At 52.6% G+C, this 12,925-nt stretch overlaps 1 protein-coding gene across 1 annotated transcript; it reads left to right on the top strand.

The window, feature by feature from the left end:
• Positions 1 to 50: 50 nt before the first annotated feature.
• ENDOV (endonuclease V) lies at positions 51 to 9,814 on the top strand (the record flags this gene model as incomplete). Its single annotated transcript, XM_009697899.1, is given in 9 exon segments — positions 51 to 222; positions 1,393 to 1,483; positions 1,486 to 1,514; positions 1,950 to 1,989; positions 2,092 to 2,204; positions 2,314 to 2,382; positions 3,042 to 3,170; positions 9,483 to 9,559; positions 9,751 to 9,814. Coding segments are annotated over 9 exon segments (784 nt in total), but the record flags the coding sequence as incomplete, so codon positions are not given.
• Between the last annotated feature and the right edge of the window lie 3,111 nt (positions 9,815 to 12,925).

Here is a 12,925-nt window from a genome sequence, read left to right as displayed (position 1 = left end):
CGGGGAGGAAGGGGCACCCCTTTCACTGCGGCTGTGTGGTCTTTCGCTAGAGAGCAGGCCCAGTTAAAAGCCAGCGTGGTTGAGGAGGACACCGAGGAGTGGCAAAAAGATTCAAGTTTTACGGGACTGAAGAGAGTGGGAGGTGTGGACTTATCTTATATCAAAGGGGATGACACCAGCGCCTGCGCTTCCCTGGTCGTTCTCAGCTACCCAGCTCTTGAGGTAACGGCAAGTGACCAACTCCTGTCCTTAGGGTTGTGTCCAGGTGTGCGATAACACGAGGAGTTTTATAGAAACCTTACACAAAGGCCGTGTGCCTCTGCCACACAGGACACCCGTAAGTTATCGTGTGTACATTCAACAAAGCCTCCAACCGTAATTTCTGCAAGAAAGATAAACAGAGGAAAAAAATATGCGGAAGGATTTATACATCAGTTTTGGAAGATGCGATGCAAACTGCTCCTAATTGCAAGAGATTCGCAGGATTACTGGGAATTTATAAGGCATTGGGGGGTAGGTTTAGCATGCATTCGAGTTAGTGGGTGAATCAGAAAATACCATGATGAGATGTAGTGCGTGGTCAGGCACAGAAGTCTGTTTCTGGTTGAGGTGTATACTGAACACAAGCAGTCTCAGCCAGTACCCAGAAGGAGACAGAAAGGACCGTTGTTATTCAGTGCTGATCAGGAGAGGAAATTAAAGCATTTGTAGCACTCACACAGCAGATGTCTTGTTTGTGAGTTCTTGCTGAGAATCAACGAATAACGTGGGATGTAACGTATAAAAAAGTCTTTTCAAAAACACCATGAATCCCACATCCCACAGTCATTTTACTTGAATTAATAAAGATTTTTGGTCTCTTTCCCAGCTTTCAAAATGATATAAAATTATCTTTAACTATAAAACCTATGACAGAGAAATAAAGTTTGATAGTGGCCGCTGGGACTTTTATTAACTGAGTTTCAAATCCTGCCTTGATTCTTGACTTGCCCCCCACAATCGTTAGTTTGTCCTGTCTCCCAGGGTTTCTTTTGGCCTGTCGCTGCGTAGAGGCAGCCACCCTTTGATAATGCTCTGTCGGGGTGAACTTTGGAGTCCCCCGCTGTGGGCTTGAATGCCCGCCCTAGTTTTGTTTCAAGGACTTCACTCCCAAGCAGGGTATGGTAGGTGGTGTTCAGCCCTCTTCTCTCAGCAATCTGTTATCCACCCCCTTCTCTGAGTGAGAGACTGACACGACCCAACAGCCTTAGCTTTGTGGGAGAGATCCAGAAGCAGAGTATTTTAAAAAAGAGAGTAAGGGACATGAACCAGAGGAGATGCCTCTGGGACAGTCAGGACTCAACCAGCAAAGTCCTGGAGGTCGTTGTCTCTGCGCTGTCGCACTGCTCCCAGGTGCTGTATGAGGATTGCCGGATGGTGGCTGTGCGTGCCCCGTACGTGGCAGGATTCTTAGCCTTCCGAGAGGTCCCTTTCCTGGTGGATTTTTTCAGGAGGAGCCCAGCCTCAAACCTCAGGTGTGGCGTATTTCTTTGTCCCGAGTTGAGATGTTACGGGGGTGCAGAGTACTGCTGAAAAGCGTTCCTCCCTCTCCTGAGCCTGCACTGTCTGGCTGTTTTCCACTGGTGGGGCGGAAAGTGCGATGTCAAAGTAGTACTGGAGCATCTGTTGCCCTTTCGTTAGGGACCATGGATGCTAAGCCAAGAACAGCCAGGCCTCCCTTGGCAACGGGAGTCCCGTTCTGTGTGCAGCGGCAGTGAAGAGCGCTGCCAGCCGCTAAGAGCTCACGCCGATGATCATTTAGAGTCAGGTGTAGGCTGCAAGAAGACCCTTGTAGAGAGAAGTAAAAGGACTGAGAGAGACTTGTCCTTCCTCGCAGGGCCAGCACCATTTGCTTATTGGAGTGGCTCTCAGTGCATGGGAAGTAACATTTCTTTTTGGGCTTTTTTCAGGTACTTCTTGTAGATGGGAATGGCCTGCTCCATCCCAGAGGTAGGACTTTACTGGAGAGCCCTGCTCTGCAGGGTCCCCATGCTGCTGCTCGGGATTCCTATTCTGTGGTGTCCTGCAGTTACAGTGACTCGTTGTTGGCAGGATTTGGTGTGGCCTGCCACCTCGGAGTCCTGACGGATCTGCCGTGCGTTGGAGTGGCCAAGAACCTCCTGCAGGTGGATGGCTTGGCCAGGGATGAGCTGCACAGAGAGCAGGTTAGGCCAGGCTGGGAATTTATTTCCACTCCTTAATATCCCAAAAGAGCTGGGACAGCTGCCTACAAATACCTCCTAAACAACTGACCTTGTGTGTGTTTATCCCTAGATCCGTTCCCTGCAGAGGGGAGGAGATACGTTCCCACTGACAGGCACCTCGGGGAGAGTCCTAGGCATGGTAAGCTGTGGGGAGTTTCTTGTTCGCTTGGCCATCAAGTCTTCCAGCTTTGTGTATCTGGGCACGCTGGAGGATGTTGTCTTTATAGTGGGACTGCCTCGGTGATATTAGGAAGGCACGGTGTAAACAGGTGACCAGTAACACTGCTTTCCCCTGGCTGTCAGCTCGGGCATTTGTAGGAAGAGTTGACAGTTCAGGTGTGGGATATATTCACGTCCACGGCTGTGGCATCTGAGGCGCCATGCTCCAGCACCCTGGTTTGTGAACCACAGTCAAGGAGAGGTGCCAGTTCTGTAGCAGCTTACCAGGATGCAATATGGAGCGTCTGACTCAGAAGAGTGCTGCACAGGAAACGGGCAGATGTAAAAAACTTCCTGCATCTGGTGTTATTTCAACATAGTCTGCATTAGCAAGTCTCACTGCTTCCCAGAGCAGCGTCAGGCATTTGGGGAAGGGCCACAGGGGTCCAAAAGGGCAAACAGTCCCTACGAGGACATACTGGGAAGCAGAAGAGGTTCAAGAAGGCTGGGAGTTGCCAAATACAGAGCCACCATCCCACCTTCCGAAGGCAACTGGCTAGCTTATAATTCATCTGCCACTCTGTATTTGCTAAAATAAGCCTCTTAAGTATTTGATCTTTCTTGTTTCTGAATGTACAGGTCCTGCGTAGCTACAACAACAGCTCTAAGCCGCTTTATATCTCTGTGGGCCACAGGGTGTGCCTGGAGACAGCCGTGCGCCTAGTCAAGTCCTGCTGCAGGTACCGGATCCCGGAGCCCATCCGTCAGGTACAAAAGCAGGGGAGCTGAGGAAGGGGAAGGCAGGCCTGGAGCAGGCAAGCGGGCAGCGGAGGGGGCTGTGGATGCCAAGCCTGAGGTGCGGAGGGGGCTGTGGATGCCAAGCCTGTGGCAAAGTTTCAGAGCCTCAGTTTGCCACTCGTCTGGAGCTGACGGTTCTGCAGCTGACGGTTCTGCAGCCGGCACCCTTCTTGCCGGCCTGTTCTCCCCATCCTGTTGTGTGGTTGTTTACGTGGTAGTGCACCGATCCTTCCTTCTTCCTTGCTTGTTCTTCTGACGCAGTGCCTGGAAGCACACACAGCCCTTACTGCAGACCCAGCCTGACTGATTTCTTGGTTCTTCTCTGCAGGCATCTTCTGTGATGCTGATGTTAATACACAGAAGCTGGAAATGCAGTTTTCCTGGGCGCTTTGAGCCTAGCACAGACTGCAGTGCTGATCCCCTGGGCTTTTCCCTGCTGCTGCAGGCTCTGGGGCGGCAGCCAGCCAGCAGGTGACAGTACCGGATCGCCCTCAGTGAGCCGCAGCTCCCACCAAGGCTCGGCTTCAGACTCGTTAAGTCACAGCAGGGCTTGAGGAAGGGATCTGGAGAAGTGTAAAGCCTCTGGGACTTCTAGCCTGACAAGTGCTTCCCTTCTCTCAGGGTCACCCTGCCGTTCATGGCCCAGGCAGCCCAGACCCAGCGACTGCCCAGGGAGCAGGGCCCGTTCAGATGTCCTCGTTCGTAGCGATGCCCTGGAACACGCCATTGGCACGGCCGCACCGCCGCGCTTGTCCGGTGTCTGACCACCTTTGCTCTGCGGCTCCTCGGAGCAGCGCTAAGGTGATCCTGCTGAGGGCTGTTTCGCAGTCTCTGCACACAGGAGCTTCCCGTCGGTACTGCAGTGTTTTCTGAAAATGGAGTCTCGAGTCTGTAGTTATAAACCAGACAAAAATCCACTGCCTTAGAGCAAAACAAACCTTGAAGCGTCCATACCAGAGCCGGAGTTTCTGATCTCATAAACCACTACCTGCCAGACGGGAGTAGGCTGAGATCTCCTTACGTAATCTCTTCCAGCAAGGGACAGATGCCTCCGCAGAGCTCTGAGCTAGCTCTGCAGTTCGGCATGTTCAGGGGAGAGGGGAAAAGCATTCCCTTTGGAAACAAAAAGGTGTCTTGGAGCTTTTCATCACCCTCGTTTCATTTCCAGCTATCTCCGGTATTTGTTCTGAGACTCTTCCAGTTCTCTAACTACGACCTTTATTTAAAGTGATGGAATCAATTGTTGTCGCTTTTCTTACGGAGAGATTAAAAATCCAAAAGGGAGTGTGTTTACTGTAGCAGTAAAGGGATGGCAGGAGATAAGGACACTTAAACCTTTCCATGGGACTTCTCCCTGTCGCAGTTCCTCTCTGTGGTAACTGTCACGGATCTTGACACAGGGCAGTGCTGGAAGCCTCAGCTCTTGAGCACCTAAAGCTGGAGTTAGGAAGTAGAAGGCTGTGGGGAATCCTGCCGTGGATGACTGACTTGGCCTTTTTGCTAGGGTATGTCCCCAGAACAAGCATGCAGGCCTGATGGGTGATGTGCTTCTGGCTTTCCCAGTGATGTGAAAGACTTCTGGATCGTTAGCTCTTAGTTTGTACGTTCTGGTAGCCCTAGGAGTATAATGCTTGTAAGAGCACTCAGCCGCCCATACCTTCTTGAGGCTGTGTTTATGGCTTGTCTGGAGGCAGTACTGTGCTGCAGCACGTGTAGTGCTGTGCAACTCTTGTGGGAACCTAAACCTTCTACTTCCCCAGAGGTGTGGCTGGCCCGTCTGTATAGGGTATGCTGTGCTCCTTGGGTGCACACCACCATCTAGGCAGTGATCAGAAACAGTTTGGTTTGCATTCAGCCCACGATGTGGTCATGCTGCCAAAGGAACTGTGGCTGTGATGCCGGTGAGAGAAGTGGTCTTTCAGAGAAAGCAGAGAGAAGTTCATTATCACCTACAATCAGTAGTGACATCCCCACCTAGTCCTTATTCCACCTGTAAGTGCAAGGCCGATCTGGGAGAATTTTGCTTGCATGGGGGTGATCTCTCTGCCCAGCCAGCTTGTGAGGCTTTGAGGTTCTTCTGCAGAGAGCTGATTGTTTGGAGCTACCCAGACAGGGATTGAGGTAGGCAGGAGAATATCCTATTGCTATTATATATTGGGATATATATAATTGCTATTATATCCCAGAATAATAAGCAAAGCGTTCAAACTGAGGGGCACTGGAACAATACCAAGCCCTCCTGAGAGCAACTGCCCTTGCCTGCTCCTGGCAGAGGTCAGAACCCCTCTCCAGTGTTTGCCCACGCTCCCAGCCTGCGCAGACCCAGGATCCCCGTGCACGGCGGGGGAACAGAAGCTTTTAACCCTCTCCAGCTGACGAGGCTTGCACTGGGACTGATTCTTCTGCTCTGGCTGCTGCAGGTTCCTGGCTGGCTGCACCCCAGCCCCCAGCTCACTCGGCGAGCCTTTCAGCTCCGGCTGGCCCCTTGCCCAGCTGGTTCCTCCTGGCTCAGGACGTGGCCGACGGGACAGCCTGATGTTGCTCCAGCCCACCAAGAAGGACAGAAGTAGGCCTGCCCAGAGCTGTGCATTTCTGCAGGTCACTTCTTGTGAAATATTAAATGCTTGCCCTTAGGAGAGCTGGGAAGTAAGCCGTCATCCCTCTCCTCTGTGGGAACAGCTCCTGCTGCCCAACAGGGAAATCCGTAGCTGATATCCTGAACCTCTGACCTCCCTTCAGAGGTACCCCTGCTGCAAGCTTGCTGTGTGCCTGGGGATCACCACTGCCCCTCGTAAAAAGGCAAAGCAACAATTCCAGACCCTAATGCCAGCACTAGTCCCCTCTGAAAATAGAAACAATCTGCGAGGATTATTACGGGACAGTTATCCATCTTATTGATTAGCCTCTTGGTTAATACGCTGGGTTAAGCTGTCTCTCAGCACTGCGTTAGGAGTGAGGACCGGCCAGTAACTTGCCACCTAATCGAGCATTAGCTTATATTATCAGCAGAACATGGTGGGGGTTTTTCTTCCCTAGAAAAATAGTTTGTAGATGTGACTCTTGCTACCTTGGCCTCCCTGTGGGGACTCTATTGAACAACCTCCTTCCCTTGTTATAAAATACATCACGTAATCTCTTATCCTGAAGAGTGATCAAAGTTATTTGTCAGTTCGGTTATGAAACTGTCCAATTACAGAGAGAAGGGAAAAAAATCTCCCAAACAAACCGCCCCTTATGTAACTATTTTTCATCCTCGAGCTTGCAGAATTGTTAAGCATTTGTGGAGCTGCTTTTCCAGCAGTAAGCAAGCAGAGCCTCCACCTGAGAGGTCTGACGAGGAGCGGCAGGGATGGAGGGGTGGTTGGGAGCTTCTTGAGGGGCGGGAGAGACTCTTCAGAAGTAGAACAGCGATGAGAGCAGCAAAGGCTTCAAGGACAGCCACTGGGGATGCGTTAACCCACTTTATTAGCATGATCATCATATGCTGTGAAGCTTTTCCAGCTGGGAAGGTCGCATACTGCTTTTTAAGTGGAGAAAGACACTCTGCCTTTGAGGTGGGGCAGAGCAGCTGTGCTGAAATGTCACGGCGTAGCAGTGCTTTTGAGAAAGGAAGTTTCTAAAAAAGAAAAAAACTTTGAGGGAATGTAAAAATCAACTGCCGGTTCTAAGTTGTTCAAGAGCCCAGGATCTGCATGCTTGTGATAGCATCTAAGAGTCTTCTGGTAGTTCTGTGCAGCACTGGAAAGCTGGACAATAACACTTCTGGGGGACAAGAACATCCAGTAAAGGTCCAGCAGCGCTTTCTGCAGCTCTTGGGATTTCCGTTGGTGTTCTCCTTGCCCCACTCTGACCACATGCTATCCTGCATTGCTGATGAGACACAGCAGTCTAGTTTTCCTGGTGAGCTCAGGAGGGCTCATGTCACAGGCGAGTGTATCAGAAGAGGAAAGGAGGAACTGGACACTTGCATGAGGATGGGTTTGATTAGGTTTGGTGATGGCTCCAAGCTCCATTTCAAGCGAGGAGGGCAGTAAACCATGAGTTTGGTAGAGTCTCAACGTTGCTCCTTTTGATTTTGGTACTGGAAGGCAGAGCCCCGAGCACGGATACAGCCTGGCATTGTCTTCCTTGAGGGCGTTACCTTTGGACTCGTGAGGTAGGACAGAGTGGAAGGGGTGTCAGTCACTTGCCTTGCAACCGCTGCCAGGAAGCGATAGAGCCAAGGATGTGCTGGTGTCTTGTCTCTGCTTTTCGTGGGTGTTTTTACCTGCTTTAGCTGCATAATTACCATCGCACAGCCAGCCCGTCAGGTGCACAGGCAGGCCGAGCCAAGCTCTTGCCGAGTGAAGAGGATATGCAGCAGACGAGCGGTGCGCTCCTCCATCTGTTGCTGCATCATACAACTGCTGGAACAGAGGAAGGAAAGGGATGGGTACAAGAATGGGCAATGCCAGCTTCTCTCTTTTCATCCCATGGCCTCTTGAGAACTCGCCTGCTGGATTGCCACATTCCCAAACTCTTCACAGCCCTCTCCATAGCCTTGTTCCCCCTTGCAATTTACAGACTCCTGTGGAGGGCAGAGTCCCATTTCTCAGCGGATCAGTGACCAGAAACGCTAATCCTTTGGGAACAGCACAGTGTCACAGCTATGAAGAGCGTGGATGATCTCGGAGTGCTGTGAGCCTGAGGGCTGCCGCCTGCACCGGCTTGCAGTGCCGGTGGGAGTCCCTGTTAGCGTAGTCCTGGGACGCAGCTTCTGTCTCGCTGAGGGTACAGTGAAGGTTATCGCAGCAGAGTCCGTGGGACGTTCTGCTGCTCTCGGACAAGTCAATAAAATGCTCCAGTAGTTCCCCACCTTCTGAGGAGGGATCTGTGAGTCACTGTCTCATGCTAAATTGCCTTGCCATGCTGCAGAGATCTGCTTTCACGTCCATATGGTTTTGACGCTCCTCTGGGGGCCAGGGGACATACCGCTTTTGTACATCAGTGTAGGCCGAAGGATTTTGATAGCTTTGAGCAAAAGGGATGAAGAAGATCCCAAGAAAGAGGAGAGCGGACAGAGTCCTAGGCTGAAGGGGAGTCGTTTGTTTTGGGCATCTTTATCTGCGAGCATTTTGCTGATGCACAGGAACTCCTCAGCACTATGGAGCCCTGCAGGTGATCGTGACATGTGAACTCTTTATGGAGTGAGGGTGGTGGAGCAGCCTCTGTTGGTTCAATGGGCGAGCTGGTTTACTTTTTGGAATATCTCCTCTGCAGGGAAGGAAGACTTACCCTGCCCTCAAGGTGCTAACAAGTCTACTCCATCTCTCATCAGGTAGTGATGAGCTATTGCTGGGGAAGGCCTGTGAAGGACCTTAGCTGCTCATTACATTTTCCTGCTTTGCATTTGGAGGTGTCTACATGTGGAAAAAGTCATTCGGGTTGGTTGAAAGGATAAAGGCACTAGACTGCTCTCAGACTCCCAGGTCTCCTCCATTCTGGCTCTGCTGCCAGGGTTCATCAAGGAGGGGTTGCAGTTCTGGCGTAGACATAAGGCACAATGGAAAAGCAGCCCATCGCCTCAGCAACTCTCCCTTTGCCAGTGAACTCCTCTTCTTCTTAAGCCTCTGGAAATCCTTGCTGGCCTGTCACATCCCCGGACGATGAGGAGGGCATGGTCGGAGCCACTCAGTGTAGGTGTAAGGCGAGGGGTTCCCGCTGGGTCGGCGCTTGCTGCAGGAAGGCTCACGGCACCGCAGCGTGTGCTGGGCGCCTGTGCTAGTTCATCCTCTGGGTCCCACAGGGAGCCGTGGTGAAGGCTGATGGCACTCGGCTGCAGCCGGGATTTGCTGGGGAAGCCCAGTTGGGTCCTACTTTGGCTGTTCATCCTGCTGCGCTTGGGGTAGGTCAGGGCTGAGCAGACCTTAGGCGCTGGCTGGCAGGAACTGTCTGTGCCCAACGTCTCACCTCCTTACTCCTAGGAGAATTAAAGGGGCAGAGAGCAAGGGTTCAGCGAATGTCATTTCTGCTTCTGGCATGGGCTGTACTCCAGTACAGCTGTTGGGTCCAGGACCCTCTATTTCCTCATTTTAAGTCTTCATTCTCCCAAGCAGCTTGCAGTGAGGCACAGAAACCAAACAAGGAAAGAAACATGCAGGTTCCTCTTTGCAAACACAGCCGTGCAAAAGCGATTTGTGATGCACTGACATCAGGGTGTGCAGGGGCGTACTGAGATAACAAAGGGGAGACAGCAAGCAGGCTGGTCAATCCATTTTCACTCATTTTCCTCCTTAATTCCAGGCTGATATAAGATCGAGGGAGTATATTCGGAAGCAGCTGTGTCCACCACTGGAGGTCGTATATTCTGGACCCGAGAGGTAGGTGTGTGGGCAGCCCAAGCAGCTGCCTCTCCAGAGGGCATCTGCTCATGTAATGATCTTCAGTAATGGCATTAAAGGGACAGACGGGGTAACAAGGTGAGCTCAAGTGACATCAGGATATATGCTGCCTCCATAAAGGGTGATTTCTGGTGATTGTGGCCGTGCTACTTCCCACGTTTCTTCCGCAGAGCCCTGTGTCCTAGGCTGGGGAAGGTCGTTGGGGATTTGGTCCGTTTCTGGCGCCTGCGATAAGCAAAGCACTAAGCCTACAGGTGTGACACCAGGGGGAACAGAAGTATCCTGCGAGGAGCTGGTTTCTGCCCCCAGAAAGCAAGGGGAGGGTCAGGCTCCCCCACTCTTACATCACGTAGGCCAGCGACTGCTCTGTTTATCGGTGTAAACCCATTGCAGGTCCACCGAGGCGTAGGAGTTCCTTGTGTTGTGGCCAGCCTGCCTCTTGAGCGTGGCTCGCAAGAGTCCTGTTGGGTTCCCTCAGAGCCACACCAGTACCAGGCGGGACAGGGACCAGAAGGCCCTGCCTGAAGAGCTGCTCAGGGATGAACAAAGCGTGTCCGGACTCGAAGCCCACTCTGCTCTGAGGGGCCTCGTGGACCAGAAAGAGTGAAGGTTGCTGGTGACAGTATCGATTACTTAGGCTGACTGAGGCAGCTCTTACGGATTCCTTAGGACACCTGGATGGTGCAACTCATCATGCTCCGCTCAGCTCCTCTGTTCTTTGAATCATGCAGCCAGAAGCAAAAGAAGGGGCTTTCTCTGCTCGTGTCGTGGCAGTTGCACAGCGTGGCCAGGCCATGGGGGTGGCCCTGTGCAGGGCCAGGCTGGCTGTCCCCCGTTTGTGCTGGAGCTCCAGCTCTGACACCTTCCTGCCGTGGCGGATGCTGAAGCTCGCACAAAGGCTAGCTAGTTTGGAGGTCTGTGCAGGAGAAAAACCAAACTCATCCCATTTATGGCCGTGTATCTCAAAACCTGTGTATCTGAGCTCCTTACTCACCCAGTGACATAGTTATTTGGTCTTCCTGGTTTCTACTTTTTTTTTAAGTCTGTGACCCTTCCTTGTTTTTATTCTTAGCAGAAAAAAGGAGGCTGAACTGGATGATTAGTCTGATTCCAGAAGAAACTGCAGAGCTCCTCTTCACTGGATCCTCTCCTCCACCCAGGCTGTGGTTCTGTCGAGTGCCAGAGCCGAGTGCCACCCCAGGGGAGAGCCGTGCGAGGCCGTGTCGGTCAGGACAACGCCAGCCACCGCGCGTGGTTCTGGCAGGCAGGCAGACCAGCTGCTCTTCAAGGATAATGTTTAGAGCATATTTCTCAGGGTTGATTTTTAAGCATTGTAAAAATATTTGTGTAAGCAAAGGTACACTTGTATGTTTGCAACAACTTACTTGAGTACTTGGGCAATTGCAGGAGATGATTTACAAAGAGATGCTGAGGCACTTTACATAGTTATAAACAAACTCCAGAGCTGGCCTTTGGCTCCCGCCACACCTCTGTGGCCCAGAGACTTCCCTGCTCGTCATTTTTGGAACAGCTTCCCCCCAGTCCCTACAGCCTGTACTCTCACATTCGCTTTGCACATCTCCGGGGAACAGAAGCCCAGTACGCAGCTCCGGCTGGTCCTGACAGACGGGCAGAGGACGCGGTGTTTCAGGTGGGCGTGTGACTCACGAGGGACGGGACGGAGCCAAGAGTCTGCTGCGGATTTTGGAAGAGGCTTGGAGGTCTGAGCTCCAGTACCTGAGAAGCTTTCTGTCTTTTTGGTGTCAGTGGCTTCTCCATGCCTTGGTGCCATGCGGCAGTGACCGGACCTCGGTGGCTGTGTGCGGGTCATTATCTGTGCTGGGCACGCGGTGCTCTGGCCTTGCTGGTCTTGGTGGGAGCTTGCTCTGCGTTGCTGCCGAAGCACGACTGAGATGGAAGGGCATTGTGGTACCCAGGCTTGCTTGGTGTTCCTGTGACCCTGTCGGCTGAGGCAGGGGGCTGACGGTGCAGACCAGCCCTTCCTGAAGCAAAGGTTTGCCATCGAGGAGGGTGGGGACGGAGGTCCTTCCTAAGACACGAATCAGTCAGGGTGGGCAGATCCCAGGCTTGAGTTTTTGGAGTCTGAGTGGACTGGGAACGCTCGTGTCGGGTCAGGAGGAAGCTCTCTGTGCCCACTACGTTTGGACCAACCGCCATCAGTTAAGCCATTTGTGAAGCTTTGCTTTAGCAGCAGAGCGCAGAACAAACAGTTTCTATCCCTGAAGCAATCCAGCGAGTCTTGTCCGATTTGCAGGGCTAAAGCTTTTCCTCCAAAGGTGGGGGTTCCTGGTTGTATTCAGCAGGTTATTCCTGACCGTTTCCGAAGAACAACAGGAACAGATATATGAGGTCTTGAACACAGACAAAACTCTGGCATGTTGATTTAAAAAGCCGTGGCTGTGTAAGATTCCAGCCTGAAGAGGAAAAAGGATGTTTTCCTGGGACTGGAGAGGGGTGCTGAGGGTCAGGACTCCAGTGGTCTGTTTTAAATGCTGCCAAGCACTTCACTTCTGCATAAACTTACCTTACAGCTTTTGTTGCTCTTTTCTCACCTCTTTTCTCTTTTCTCACCTCAGTCTTGGTGCTGCTTTGGGTACAGAGGACGTTCAGCCCCTTTCGCGTGTCTGCAGCATCTGCGAGGTCGGAGCCTGGGCCGGTTCCTCCGTCAGCGCTACGCCCTGAAACCCGGCTGGGAAAAAGGGGGCAAGCAACAAACGTGGCTCCCCCGGCGCCTGTTTGGGGAGCTTTGTTGGGCCGGCCCTTGGGAGCGCTGAAGAGGGGGACAGGTGCTGACAGAGTCCTTCCCAACAAAACCCTTGCCCATTGCTGTTTTAAAACACAAAGCCAGAAGCAGCTTCAGTTTTCAAGCTCCAAGAAGGAGCCTGCCGTCCCCTGGGAAGCCTCAAAGCCATTTTCAGATGGGAGTTTGTTATGTGGGTGGACAAAAACCAGGAAGGGAAAAACGTCGCCGGGAAAGCGTTCTCCTTTGGTCCCGGTGATGTGTGTGGGATCAGAGGGGCTGCCCGGCAGGCCGGGGTAAGAGGAAGCGTTCGGGTTTGCATCTGATGCTGGCTTTGGCGGGGGAGAGGGGTGCGGGGGGCCGGTGGGCAGCCCTCCCCGGCCGCGGGGACGCGGGGGCAGCCTTCTCGCCTCGCTCCCAACACCACGGACGCAGCACCTCTTCTGACACTGCCATGTCCCCCAGCTCGGGGGAAGAGCATGGAGATGGAGCCTCCTAAAAAGCAACCTCACGACCGCACTGACTGCCAGCTTGAGAAACCGGTGAAACAAGGCAGTGCCGTGGGAATGGCCTTCCCCGGTGCT

The sequence above is a fragment of the Cariama cristata genome, unplaced genomic scaffold (genome assembly GCF_000690535.1).
Source record: "Cariama cristata isolate BGI_N322 unplaced genomic scaffold, ASM69053v1 scaffold20043, whole genome shotgun sequence".
Taxonomy (NCBI): Eukaryota; Metazoa; Chordata; class Aves; order Cariamiformes; family Cariamidae; genus Cariama; species Cariama cristata.
The sequence above is the reverse complement of the archived record's forward strand: the minus strand, read 5'-3'. Positions and strand labels throughout refer to the sequence as shown.